Here is a 14,922-nt window from a genome sequence, read left to right as displayed (position 1 = left end):
TAATATTTGTAGTCGTAATCAAATGTCCTTTACTGTGTGGTTATTTAAACATGGCACTGACGTACATGGAAGCAGATACAGGTGTGCATTAGAGAACCATTCTGGCTTCATTTTGAGCATTTTTCTTCCTTTATACTACTGCTCAGTGTTGCATTTTGAATTACCCAATTCACCATTAGCTATATTAGCTGTTCAGACGTCTTGCAATTTGCTGATAAGGTATACTTTTGCTCAGTGCTTTTTTTTTCTATAAAAAATGTTTAGGGGTAGTCTCATTTTGACTCAAGAAAATCACCATTTTATAGTTCAAATTGGGAAAAATACATACAGTAAATGGACAAAAGTACAAAGATTCATAAAATGTTAAGGGGTATGTGTACCCCTGCATCATCCCCCCAGAAAAAAGCACTTCTTCTGCTTTTGACTTTGGGGTCAAAGTGTCAGAAAGTTTGCCATTTACCTGGTGTGACGACCCGTGTCCCACTCTGCCTTACTATCACTGCGACACAGGAATCCAGAGGGGAAAACACCCACCCTCTTCTCCTGCCGCCTCAAAAATAAACCCCTTTTCCTAATGGGTTTCTAAGTAAGGAGAGCCTTCCAGCCTACGTGGCCTGGTACCTTAAGAAACTCTAGGCTGTCCCCCAGGAATAACCTCTTGCCTCCTGTAAAGGGTCTCCCTCAGTTGGATTCCCCCACTGTAGAAGTTTGCCCTAGGCACTCTGGCAACTTCTTGGCACCTCAGGTTACCCTTCTAAGCCTCCTCCGTGTAACTTCAGGACACAAACCACCACCTCCCTGCCTGAGGTGAGTTTGGCCCTCTCTTGAGTCACCACGGCTGTGAGTCCTGGTACCTCGCTGGAAAAATACAAACGGACCTCTTGTTGGCAAAAACAGAGATGAAGTTTTATTGTGTTAAAAACATAAGTGATTCTTTAACGTGTCATTTATTAATTAGCTTTGTTCCAGTTGTACAAAATAATCTCAGTCAAACATTTAACTTTAAGTTTTCCTAGCCTCTTAACTGTCTTCATATAAGCCACCACATAACATCACACCACACCTTCCTCCCTCTCCCTCCTAACTGACCAAACCGACACTCCCTCCTTTCAAACCGGGCACAGTCCCGCCCCCATCAGAGTTCTATGCCAGTCAGGCTGGAGGTGGGTTAACTCTTCGCCAGCCGGGCAGAAATAAACATTTTAAAAGTGCTTCAATTTGTCACATATCTCCCCCACCACAAAGACATTGCGTCGGCTTGCTCTTAACTAACTAGAGCAATGCCAAAGCAATGGGCTTGGGGTTAAAAATACTCCAATGCATTCTATAACATTCATATTACAAAGTCAACTAAATTAACATCTCATAAACTTGTACACAGATAAACCATGTTTGGCATGTGTCAGATTATAACGCCTAAGCACAAATGATCTGCTAGGGTTCCCGCCATTTCATATAATAATTCGCACCATTCTATACCTCTCAAAAATATACCTGGATAAAGCGTCCGCTATGATGTTTCCTTCCCACTTATGTGCTTACCCTGTGTCTATTTTATGAGTTGCTAGGTTGGTCCTCCCTGGGATGTTTGAGAAGATCTGAGCAAACTGAGCAAGGACTAATTTTAACTGCTCCTTTTGCTCTGGGGTCAGACTTTCATCGAATGACACCTCTGCTAGAGTTGTGCCCTTACTCAGCTCTCCCCACCCAGTTAAATGAATTCCTTGTGTCATCTTCCCCTTTACTTGTAACACCAACTTATTTCTGTCAAAATAAGGCTTAAGTAAATTTACATGAAAGTTTTTACATCGGTTCCCTTCCCCATCTAACTCTACCAAGTAGTTCACCGCTGATATCCTCTCGACCACTTTGAAGGGACCGTCCCACGACATCTCCAACTTCTTTCGACGTCTTGTTCTTAACACGAGCACACTGTCACCAGGCTGGAAAGTTCTGTCTCTTGCGTGTGCATCATACCACTGCTTCTGTCGACGCTGTGCCTGCTGCAAGTTGTGAGCAGCTTGCTCCCGTAACTCTTGGAGGTCGCTCTGCAGCTCCTGTAGATACGTCACAACATCAGGGCTGTCGATCTGCTCCTCCCCTGACCACGCTGCTTTCATCAAGTCTAGGGGTCCTCGTGGCTGTCGTCCAAATAGGAGTTCAAAAGGACTGAACCCTGTGCTCTCCTGCGGCACTTCGCGATAACCAAATAGGAAGTGTTGCAGCCTCTCATCCCAGTCGTTAGGATGATTGATGGAATAGGTTTTTAACATCCGGCTCAGGGTCGAATTAAATTTCTCCGTCAAGCCATTCGACTGTGGATGATAAGCCGTAGTTTTAACATGCTTAATCCCACAAAGAGTTAAAAGCTCTTCCATGGTCTTGGACGTGAAGGATGTCCCTAAATCTGTTATAATTTCCTTGGGGAATCCCAGCCTTAAGAACACCGACATGAGGGCTTTTGCTACAGTCTTTGAGTCAATGTCCTTTAGAGGTATTGCTTCTGGATAGCGCGTAGCATAATCCACTAGGCATAAAATAAACTTATTCCCCCTTTTTGTAACTCTGGAGATAGGCCCGAGGATGTCCACTCCTACTCTGGAAAAGGGCTCAGTAATTACGGGAATAGACTGTAACAAGCCTCGCGTTTTGTCCGCTCTTTTGCCTGCTTTTTGGCAGATCACACAGGACTTGCAATACTCTTTGATGTCTTTGCCCATCCCAGGCCAGTAAAATCTTGCTTGGATTCTATCACTAGTCTTCCTAATGCCTAGATGCGCTGCTGAGGGTGCGTCGTGTGCCATTTGTAGCACTTGCAACCGGTAAGTTCTTGGCAACACTAACTGTTTCTTCCTTTCCCAAACAGCAGCAGTTTTCCTCCTCCTAGAAATTCTATACAATCTTCCCTCAATGGTGGTAAATAAGCAGGGGTTCTCCACAGTTACTTCTGCAGTAGGACTTTGTGCTTTACCCCACAGCTCTTTTATAGTTTCATCCTCTTTTTGATCACTCAATAATTGGGCACCGTGCTCCTGGACCACTGGCACGCTAATCAGCCCTTCACCCTCACTAGGATCTATGGGTGACTCTATAACTGCAGGAGGATTACTCTCAGTGACTTGAGACTGTGACCTAGTTATCACTTGAATACGGTGCTTCTGACTAGCTAGGTCATTCCCTATTAAAAAGGGTACCTCCAATTCATTTAGGATTCCTACTCTCCACTTGCCACAAAATCCTTTGTAGGTAATATCAACTTCAGCTAATGGTACTTCAAAATGTGGGCCCCATATGCCTTTTAAACTATAGGACTGACCCTTGAGGTACTGCTCCTTTGGAACAAATTGTGATTTAACAAGTGAGACTTCTGCTCCTGTGTCCCTCAAACCTAAACAAAACTGACCATTTAATTCAATTGGCTCCATGTAATCTTGGTTGCACTCCTGCTCAGCCCTCCAGACCTGCAAGACCTTAGAAGTAGTCTCAGCTGGACTGTCTGTTTTCTCTGAGCCTTCTGTCTGAGGCGAGCTATTTTCCTGTGACTGCATTACCAGTTTTACTTGTTTAGCTGCAGTAGGTGTAGTTTGCGACTTAACCAGCAGGGGGCACCTGGCACGTACATGGCCCTCACGATTACAGAAAAAACAAGTGATTTTCTTAGACCCTGTCTTGTCAGAAACTGATTCCCTGACAGGAAAATTTTCTTGCCTGTCTTTAATTTCTCTGTTTCTCCATGGATTACCCTTCTGTGAGTGTTTTGGGAATGCTATTTCATTGAAATCACCTTGTAGTTCATCTAAGACCTCGGCAACCTGTGCCACAGTTTTCAGTTTTTTATCCCTCAAGAACCAACGTAAATTGCTAGGGATTTGCTTAAAAAATTGTTCTAAACAAATTAAATGTTTTAACTCATCAAAGTCCTTCACTCCACTCCCTTGAATCCATCTGTCAAGTAATTTATCTAAGCGGCTAGCTAGTTGGGCATAAGTCTCTTTATGCTCCTTTTTTGCCTCACGAAAAGCCTTTCTGCTTTGTTCAGCCGTGAGTCCACATCGAACCCTGACCCTTTGCTTAAATACTTGGTAACTTGACAGCTCTTCTTCCCTCAGGTCAGCATAAATTTCATTTAGTATCCCACAAATTTGAGGTCTTAAATAAAGCATCCAGTTCTCCTCAGGTATTTGAAATTCCACACAAACGCGTTCGAAGGTAAATAGAAACGATTCGACATTATCGTCTTTTCCAAATTTGGGGAATCTTTTTAAATTAATTGCGGTACTATCATTATTAACTGGACTCCGAGTTAATTCTGATCGCAAACGTATCTCTTCAAGCTTCATTCTGTCCTGTTCTAATTGTGCCCTTATCCTCTCTGACTGCATTCTCTCCTCAGCTTCAATTCTAGCTTTTTCCCTCTCACTTTCAGATGCTAACTTTTCCCTCTCAGCTTCAATTCTGGCTTTTTCCCTCTCATTTTCAGCTTCAATCCTAGCTTTTTCTCTCTCACTCTCAATTCTAGCTTTTTCCCTCTCCCTTTCACTTTCAATTCTGGCCATCTCAATTCGTAGTTTCATAAGTTCTACCTGAGAATCTGGGCTTCCCTCAGCCCCTTCCGTTCTTTCATCTCCTTTTGCCTCTCTGGGTTTTCTTACGTGAGTCATTTTCCTCACAGGAAAATCCTGACAGACTCAAACCAAACTAGGCGCGTGAGCTTTTAATTTCGATCACGACGCTGCCACCAAAAATGTGACGACCCGTGTCCCACTCTGCCTTACTATCACTGCGACACAGGAATCCAGAGGGGAAAACACCCACCCTCTTCTCCTGCCGCCTCAAAAATAAACCCCTTTTCCTAATGGGTTTCTAAGTAAGGAGAGCCTTCCAGCCTACGTGGCCTGGTACCTTAAGAAACTCTAGGCTGTCCCCCAGGAATAACCTCTTGCCTCCTGTAAAGGGTCTCCCTCAGTTGGATTCCCCCACTGTAGAAGTTTGCCCTAGGCACTCTGGCAACTTCTTGGCACCTCAGGTTACCCTTCTAAGCCTCCTCCGTGTAACTTCAGGACACAAACCACCACCTCCCTGCCTGAGGTGAGTTTGGCCCTCTCTTGAGTCACCACGGCTGTGAGTCCTGGTACCTCGCTGGAAAAATACAAACGGACCTCTTGTTGGCAAAAACAGAGATGAAGTTTTATTGTGTTAAAAACATAAGTGATTCTTTAACGTGTCATTTATTAATTAGCTTTGTTCCAGTTGTACAAAATAATCTCAGTCAAACATTTAACTTTAAGTTTTCCTAGCCTCTTAACTGTCTTCATATAAGCCACCACATAACATCACACCACACCTTCCTCCCTCTCCCTCCTAACTGACCAAACCGACACTCCCTCCTTTCAAACCGGGCACAGTCCCGCCCCCATCAGAGTTCTATGCCAGTCAGGCTGGAGGTGGGTTAACTCTTCACCAGCCGGGCAGAAATAAACATTTTAAAAGTGCTTCAATTTGTCACACCTGGCAATACTAAACACACTGCAAGCTAGTTGCTATTCACTTGAAAATTTCAGGTGTGTGGTAAGGATGCTTATCATATCACAAGGGATTCCTAGCCTAAGCTGCCCAGTTTCCCAGCATCCCAAAGTCAAAGACTCATGGCACAGGGGCACAGTGTTATTTTGGTGCAAGGCATGATGTCATTAAGAGACGTCAAAAGCAAATGTCCCCAGGGATGTGGTTGAGTGGTAAAGGGGTGGAACTTGTGCAAAAGTCCAGGAAATTTGAAATTTTGCCTTTGGGTGGTAACCTCTCCCCCTTTTCTCCAGCAGAAAAATGGGAAATTTTCAACTTTTAAAAACCATACAATACTGTTTTAGGACTGTGCAACTTTTTATAAAACGAGAACTACTAGAGTCTACTGAACATTCTTTCCATTGCTCTTCAAAGGATGTGCCAATTGATGCCTGATGGTGTCACCATAACACATCATATATATATATTTTTAGATTATTTCCAGCCTGCTTGACTCAGGTCCCTGCAACCCTATTGTAGGCATGCTTGTTCATCAGTAAATCCAACTATATCCTGCAGGGTTTACATTGGGGATGGGGAAACTGTGGCCGGCCAGGTATTGCTGAACTACAACTTCCATAGTCCCTGACCATTGACCATGTTGCCTGGGGCTGATGGGAATTGGAATCCCATGCATGGAGATCCACAGCTTCCCTATCTCTGCTTTACAGTACAGAACTTCCATGTCACTTTTACTCATCAGGTCTCCAAATAAACAGTGTCTTTCCTCTCCAAATCCCACTCCCCTTTGCACGCTCCTCCCAAAGTGGCTGTTACTAAGGTACAGCATTAGCTACTTGCAGATTTTTCCCCTGCAGCCAGGAAAGTGAGGAGGTGGCTGACTGTTTCCCTTCTTTTACTGTGTTCTTCCTTCTCTCCCTTCCATCCTCTCCCATAATGCATCACTGGCTCCAATTTTGCTGTGGTTTTTGCTAAACTAATCCATTTCAGAATACATTACTACAGTGCTACTCATTGATTCTGGATTGTCTTAAAGTGAGATGACATGTAAACACACAATATTCCCCTTTACATGCAAATAGATGTTCAAATGACATTGATTCAAATAGACATGGCAGAGAATTGGCAAAGAGGGAAAGCTTCACTTTTCTTTTTTAAAAAGGCGATAACCTAGTTGAACACTGAAGCAAAATATTGAATGAAGCTCCTACAGCCCAAGGCAAATCAGTCTGTCTAAGGTATTTTTGAAAAATGTTGGCATGCACTTGCTTAGAGGCAAGTTTATTTGAATGCCCCAAAGCAACTGGCTCCACAAGGAATATAGTCAGTAATGCCCTCTGTGTGAACTTGTCGATTGGAAGTGTAGGACACCATGAAATACTAATACTAATAATGACCTTTCAGGCAGTATGTCTACCAAAGTGGTTTACATCAGCAACACAAAAATATTCAGCACAGATTTTAAAAAAAAACAGTTAAAATCACAATGAACAGTATTCAATATAGGTACAAAAGCAAAGTGCTTGTGCAGAGGAGCTCAGCAAAAGGTCTGGGTGAAAATATATGCTTTTTAATTTGTGTTGAAAATGAGGGTCAACACTGATCACATTTGAAGGGGGAAGGAGCTCCACAAATGGGGGAGAAGGTATTCCACCCAATATGTGGGTCATAAGCCATATACGTACATTTGTATGTACACTGAATTTGGCCCAACAGCATATACTATGCAGCAGAAGGGGTTGAGAAATCAGTATGTCAGAATATAACCCATAAGCCAGTTTTCTTCATGTATGGAGCTGTTTTATGCCCTGCTTCCCCCCGTTATTAATATGTGTGTTGATAACAGCATGATTGTAGTGGGTGGACAGGGATTTGAGTGCCTATTTCAGTCTGGGCACATGCAGTGATCTGGGCTTTCACTTCCCAGTGCATGCATTCAGAAGGAAAAACAGGCATTTGCAGAGTGACAGAAGGATTGATGAACAAAGTTAGTTCTCAAATAGCCCCTCTATCTGGCATATAGGAATATGAAATATTACTAGCCCACCTGTCTACACATTTCTACATCAATAGCCTGGAGGAAAAAGAACCAACTTTCTTCCATTTACATAAACTTTCCCTTTTGGAGACCATTTTCATTTGCCAACTAGATTACAAATGTAAGGTGAACATTAAAAAAAGGCATTAAGAATTTATTTTTATTTTGGAAAAAAAGAAAAGTGTTTATTAAACATGTGCGTATTTACAATATTGAGCATCCTGACATATCCAAGTCTTATATTACACAAACATAAATCTGAAAAGGTTTGACAAAGTCAACACAAAATGCACTGAATTGAGCTCAGTATGCCAAATAATGCTTTTAAATAACCCATATAATAAAACACAAGAGGATATAATGTTGCACGTACACAAAACGTTTGCAACAGAAGGACAAGCTGCGGTTGCTGTGCTTAAACCCACTTAAGCTATTAAGTGCAAGTACAAAGGAATAAATATTTGGAAATGAGCTTTTTGGACCTGATTCCACAGATATAAATTGTGCACAATTAATTTTTACTCTACTGATTCCACTGTGCACACAGCAGCTCTGACATACATTGGGTGCTCTATGCAGACAGGGTCTGTCCCATTTTCTTCAACTTTCAGCAATGTTAGGTTTATTCAGGTGCATAGGTAGTCTATAATAAATAGGACAGTCTGCTTGCATGGAGTTTGGGATTGTGGCCCTTGACTAATCCTTGCAACAGGACGAGATTTTAAGACCCCCCCCCCCTGCAAACATTAATTCCCACTGATTAATTTTTCCCGTTTCTCGTTGCTTTTGCAGTGCTGAGCAGCAGATGCCTTGAGAAATATTGCCAGTCATACATTCCTAGGCAAAGAACTAAGCTCAAAGCCCTTATATTCAGTAGATTTGCAGTTAAGAGCTTTGGGGGATCAGAAATAATGTCCATTATAGAAAAAGTCCACAAACAACTGCAATAACAATCCATTCTTAATTACCTAAATAATAATAAAAAAGCCACATGATATGCATCAAGACAAATTTACCATGAAGACTATATTAAATATTTTACATGGCTTGGAATGCAGTGTTGTAGCTGCCAGCATGTAATACATTTTAATAAGATACAATTCTTGACCACTGGATGAAAACTTTTTGTGTTAAAAGTCTTGCATGAGCATATGTACACCGGACTGCAGATCAACAAACCCGGAGCAATTTGTTTCACTCTAAGAGCCAATTAGTACAGTGACTTACTGGCCTGAAACTCCACGGGTCTAAAAATGGTTCCCAAATCAGATTATGCAAAGGAGAAAAGAAGATCAGCTGGAGTGTGTAGCCAACACCAAATTTAGCTGCCTGGGTCATGTGCAACATGATCTGAGAGGCAAACACAACTGAACGTGCTATCGCAAACAGCACTTAGCTGATAGGTATTTTGCACTCATTTTGTATGTACAGAATAGTTCAGGTTCAAATACTATTACTGTACTGTATGCATGCATGTGCCTGATACTCTTGATATTTTCTTATCTGTCTGAAAGCGATGGCATCGTTTTGTATGTTTCAACAGCGATAAGAAGCTAATAAAATCCTATCTGTATTGTGGCATAACCCGAAGCTTTTTGCACATGGGCTATTGCACTGCAACAATATTTTCTAATCAAAGACAGCGTGCACCATTTTAGTGAATGGCCCCACACTGTGGCTTGTAGGATCGGGTCAAGAGTTTCTTTAAGGACTTTTGTTTGACTCTGAAAGTCATGCTAGACTAGAGGATAACAAACTAATAAGCTTTTTTGGAGGGGGCGGGAATTGTGAGTTATGACTTGTGTATTACCTGGAGAAATGCAAAGAACATATGGGAATTTTCCATGACGAACAACAGTATATAAAAAAATCCATTTTAAGTTATATGTTGATTCAGAACAAAGGACTTCTTCACACATTTAATAAAAAGCAAACACCTTAAAGCATCCCTTGGATCGTTTATATATTCCAATGAAATCAACAAACATTACAAACCCTTAAATATTCCAAGTAGCTGGATATCAGACATCTTCAGCAATCGTCGTGTCAAAAACCCGATAGCAAAGTTGCTGCTCTATTCCATCCGTGACATAGTAGGATTTGATAAAACAGTCCAGCCACGGCAAGTTGTCTACAATCAAAAGCAAATGACTGGTTTTAATGTGCGTTTCTGTATTCAAGAATTGTGATTATAAAAAAAAAAACTTGTATAGGCCTCGAAACATTAAGCATAAATCAGAATCACAGCAGTGGGACAGAAATAGTGGCACATACAATGTGGCTATAATCACAAGGGTATTCATGTAGCGCAGAAGGAAACAGCACCACGGACTACAAGACACTATAGTTGCACCTTGGAAGTTGAATGGAATCCATTCTGGAACTCCAAAGTGGAGTTCTGGAAACCAAAGTGTGGCTTCTAATTGGCTGCAGAAAGCTCCTGCAGCCAATTGGAAGCTGTGTCGGATGTTCAGGTTCCAAAGAACGTTCACAAATCGGAACACTCACTTCCAGGTTTGCAGTGTTCGGGAGCCAAAACGTTCAACTCACAAGGCGTTCAGATCCAAGGTATGACTGTATACATATTTAAGATGCCAAAGAAAGCACTTATCCTATTTCATGTGAAACAAAAACTTGGTTAGGTAAGTCATGAAAAATTCAGCTGGGCTTCTGTTTGAAGCACTCTGCATTGAAAAAAAATGACCTTTATACATGAACCGCTGCCAAGTGAAATCAATGTTCCTGTGTTTGCTAGCATGGCAGATATTACTTTTCTCATTTTTCCTCCCCCCCAAATTCGGCATAAAATCAATAAAGTGTCATGGTTGTTGCTGAGTCTATCAGATATTTGCACTATGCACAGTTAAATTCTGAAGGCCAAAATGTATTTCTCAAGTTCTATTAGGGAGGAAAAAAATCTCAAAACAATCCACAATAGTCTCACACTATGAAACTGGGCTCAATAATACACAGGCAGAAGAAGCTAGCATTTGTCATCAACAAACACAAATAGTTTTAATTCAGAAATGCATACAGGCAGTCACATTCTTGTATAGGAAAAGGCAACTTTAAATTACTCTGGCAACCAACTGGACTAAATGTGGCTGGCAAATGCACAGAGGTCCTTAAGGCTTTATAGATAGTTTCATGAGGTTTCGGCATATAAAGAGAACAGAAGGGCCACTGAAGTATACCATCTGTGACTTCATTTGAAAACACCTTTCGGTGCTGCTAAAATGCTAGGTTGCTCTTTAAGGATACAGTTTAAACGTACCATGCTGTACAGAATAGTTATCCTTTGTACCAAATTCTCTGTTTTGAATATTGCAGCCAATGGAGAAATTATACATCTATATCTTTAAACAAAGGTCCGTATAGTTAAAGCTATGGTTTTCCCAGTAGTGATGTATGGATGTGAGAGCTGGACCATCAAGAAGGCTGATCGCCGAAGAATTGATGCTTTTGAATTATGGTGCTGGAGAAGACTCTTGAGAGTCCCATGGACTGCAAGAAGATCAAACCTATCCATTCTGAAGGAAATCAGCCCTGAGTGCTCACTGGAAGGACAGATCCTGAAGCTGAGGCTCCAATACTTTGGCCACCTCATGAGAAGAGAAGACTCCCTGGAAAAGACCCTGATGCTGGGAAAGATTGAGGGCACAAGGAGAAGGGGATGACAGAGGACGAGATGGTTGGATAGTGTTCTTGAAGCTACGAACATGAGTTTGACCAAACTGTGGGAGGCAGTGGAAGACAGGAGTGCCTAAACGATTAAACAACAACAAAACTTTTTTTAAAAAAACAGAGCTACAAACCAGTGTAGAGTTTTGTGGTGCAGCAGGAAAAGATGTAATTTAATTATCTTTCCTACAGAGTGCAAAAATTAAAAAGATAAACTTGTGTAGATTTTAACCATTCTTCCAAATTTATGATAAGTATCTCACCTAGATTTGTGCCTGAAGGGCAAAGTTTGTTCATGATCCTTTCTATGTTCTCTTGAAAAATATTATTGATCAGAACTTCAGAAGCTGGAATTTGGAAGAAATCTTTCTGGAGAACAGGAAAGATGATGCAGATATAATTAAATTAGTCAACAGATATTTGGCAAAGAAATGAAAATTTCATGTTACAAAAACATGTTTCACACATCATGTTTTTAACACAATGCAAATTTAAAAAACAGAAGAGAATAGCATTCTTTATTCACATAAGCAGCCTGATATTTAAATCTGTTTTTAATGTTCTCGTATAACAAGAAGGAGCACCTTTTAAAAAACATCTTCACTTTAATCTAATTCAAAAGTGAATTTACACTCACCCTCTCAAAGGAATTCATGCCAGCCTTAGCTTTATTAAAATTCATAGCTAAAATAGAAATAATCTACCACATTTGTAGACTAGATCTTAATAAAACATGAATGTATGTCTCAAGTGTATGTTGAGCAATTTCTACCACCAATATGCAGTTTAACTCGCAGAATACACTGTAGTCTCGTCTACTACACTATAAGCCCGCGTGCCAACACTTTGGAGTTAAAAATAACAGAAATTACAGGTGCCAATTAGTGCTATTCGGTATGAGTAGATGTAATAACATTATCTCTGTTTTATAGCTTCTATGTAATTGAAGAGTTCAGATTCTAAATATTTTTGTAAGTTATACTGCTGTACCTTGTTGCAACACTTAAGCATATAAAGAACTGGTAAGTTAAAGAGAAATTAAAACATTCCCCCCTGTAATTTTCATGTCCATCTATTTGTAAAAACCTTACAGTGGTGCCTCGCTTTACGAATGCCTCGCATAACTAAAAACTCGCTAGACGAAAGAGTTTTGCGTTGCGCAAGGCATCGGTAAGACAACAAAATTTTCTATGACCGCCGCTTCGTCTTACGAAGTGAGGCCATAGAAAGCGGCTAATCTTCCTTTGCCAGGGGGGACGGAGCCGAAACGTGGCAGTGCGGCGGCTGCCCCTGCCTGTCTTCCCCTTGGCTCGGGGAAGACAGGCGGGGGCAAGCAGCGCCCGCTGCGATTCGGCTCCGTCCCCCCTGGCAAAAGGAAGATACCTCTGAAGTTGCATTCTGTTGGGGGAGGCAGGCAAGGCGGTGGCTAGGAGAAGAGAGCTTCTCCCCCCGCCGCCTTGCACACAGCCGGCATCGGACGGGGCTTCGGAGACCTTCTCCGAAGCCCCGTTCCATGCCACTGCCAGTCCCCCAGAGCCTATAGGAACACATTGATTAAGTTTCAATGCATTCCTATGGGAAACTGGGATTCGCTAGACAAAAAATTTGTTACATGAATTGACCCGTGGAACGAATTAATTTCGTCTAGCGAGGCACCGCTGTACTTGTACATTTTTGTTGAAGCATGCCAGACTGACAAGTTTTTAAATGCTCCCCACATTCTTCTGTGAGGGAGTTGGCCGTCATTCTATATTTTTTTTATAAAACAAGAAATATTTTTTATCTTCTTTCTTCAGCTTTGCTTAAATTCTAACTAGTGATGGGCAAACTGTCCCCAAGTAGAAAGGGGTCGCTAATTAGTATTCCTTTTTTCTTTTCTAGAGAATTTTAAATTAACACAAGAAGAGTCTGCTAGATCAGGCAAGAGACCCATCTAGTCCAACCTCCTGTTCTCATAGTAGCCAACCAAATGTTTGTAGGTTTCCTGAGTGCAAGAACACTCTCTCCTCTCCTGTGCCTTCCAGCAGCTGATATTCAGAAGGATATACTGCCTGTGACCACAGAGGCAGAACACAGACAGCATGGCTAGTAGCCATCAACAGCCCTTTCCCCCATGAATTTGTCTAATTCTCTTTTAAAGCCATCCAAGTTGGTGGCCACCACTGTATCCCATGGCAGCTTCCCCAAGTATTTTTTAAGGAATTCTTTCTAGCCTTTTCCTTCAGCTGGAAAGGAAGGGAGGAGAGAGAAACTAAGACAGAGAAAGGGGGATGAGAGCAGGATACAAAAGGAATCAAGTACAGTGTGTGTAGCATTGTAGTTCCAGCATGGTGGCATGTCATAACACCAGAGAGAGACACTGGGGGAATTAAAATGACAGATGCTCCAAAATGTTCCAAATCTGGGCAAAGAAAAGTTAGCGGTCATCCAGTGTCAAGAAGAACAACAGGCTCAACTGCTTGTGCCCAGCATTTAGCATTGGGGTCAGGCCCTCTCAATGCCGGCCTGATATGTCTTTTGCTGCTGCTGTATATAATCTAAAAATCAAGGTTTGAAAATGGCTATTTTCATTCAATTTCACGTGCGCTTAACTAATGAATTTTTTAAACTAGTGCATAGTTCTTACTGTTTCTACTGTAACTCTGCTCTCTCTCCATGTTGCTTGAGAGAACAGCCATATACAAGCACACACTTATATTCAAACTGAATATTTTCAGAGTACAATTCTTTCATCTCTTACACAATCCATGAGATACACATCCAGGGTTCCGGTCCCATCATCCAGCACAAACTTCATCACGAAGACATATTCAAGGGGCACAAGTCCTAAAGCTAAGCAGGCGGGAAATAAGTAGTTGTATTTAGAGATTGGTGAGATACAGTCAACATAATCACCACTGTCATCCACTGATTTATTTCTGCTGTAGAGGATTCCAGTGTGAATGAAATGAACGGCTCCCAACTAAACTGCTCCCTCTACTGAAGTGAATTGCGCAGTGATGTGCACCCAAGCTATCTATACTGCACCTTAGTAACATAGTAACGCTGCTGTGGAAGATGCTCAATAGCATTTACATACACAATTGCATCCAGTGAAAATTTTAATTTCGTGTAGGCTTTATAAGTTATTTCCCTATAGCTAGTAGATATCTTGGCAGCTTTATTGTGGCTTCATTTTGTTCTGCCCAGTTCCATTCCTAAGGAAATCTGAAAGGGAAAGTGCTACTAATTCTTTGGTAGAAGAATGGTCCCCTGCAGAGAACTGCTCTGCTACGTATCCCGTTAAAATAACCCACCAATTTATTTTCTATAGCTTAAATTCTTAAAGCAGGGTCCAATGAAGATATGAACAGCCACTGAATTAAGTTTTCTGGTTCCATGTGTGTGTTTTTTAACACACAATTCTGGTTTCATTTTTGTTGCTGTCGTTGCTTAGGTAGATTATGGTGGGGCGGGAGAACAGAATGCTGCTGGTTGTGTTTCGCCATTATGTCCTCTGCTAGGACAAGATTCATACGAGTGAATATAGTGCAGGCATGGAGCAAGAGAGAGGAGTTGAGCTCCTCTTGCCTGCTCAAATGCAGATCTTTTGAAAGGTGAATGCTATGCAACAGAGAAACCAACATTTGTTCTTATTTACATAAATCAGCATCAAGGTCATTTCTTGAGAATAAAAGCCA

General features: G+C 41.5%; 1 protein-coding gene across 3 annotated transcripts in view; it reads right to left on the bottom strand.

The window, feature by feature from the left end:
* Positions 1 to 7,699: 7,699 nt before the first annotated feature.
* POT1 (protection of telomeres 1) overlaps positions 7,700 to 14,922 on the bottom strand; it is a 67,269-nt gene continuing 60,046 nt past the window's right edge. For all 3 annotated transcript variants that reach the window (XM_035127247.3, XM_088652546.1, XM_088652547.1), the window contains 3 exons: positions 13,983 to 14,074; positions 11,506 to 11,611; positions 7,700 to 9,692 (listed from right to left, as the gene is read on the bottom strand). In XM_035127247.3, the coding sequence (XP_034983138.3) occupies positions 9,583 to 9,692; positions 11,506 to 11,611; positions 13,983 to 14,074 (308 nt within the window). In that variant the 3' untranslated portion in view covers positions 7,700 to 9,582. The remainder of the gene's footprint in view (positions 9,693 to 11,505; positions 11,612 to 13,982; positions 14,075 to 14,922) is intronic.

Source organism: Zootoca vivipara, chromosome 9 (assembly GCF_965207765.1).
Source record: "Zootoca vivipara chromosome 9, rZooViv2.hap1.1, whole genome shotgun sequence".
NCBI classification, from domain to species: Eukaryota; Metazoa; Chordata; class Lepidosauria; order Squamata; family Lacertidae; genus Zootoca; species Zootoca vivipara.
Note: the sequence above shows the minus strand (reverse complement) of the source record. Positions and strands in the feature narration are given on the sequence as shown.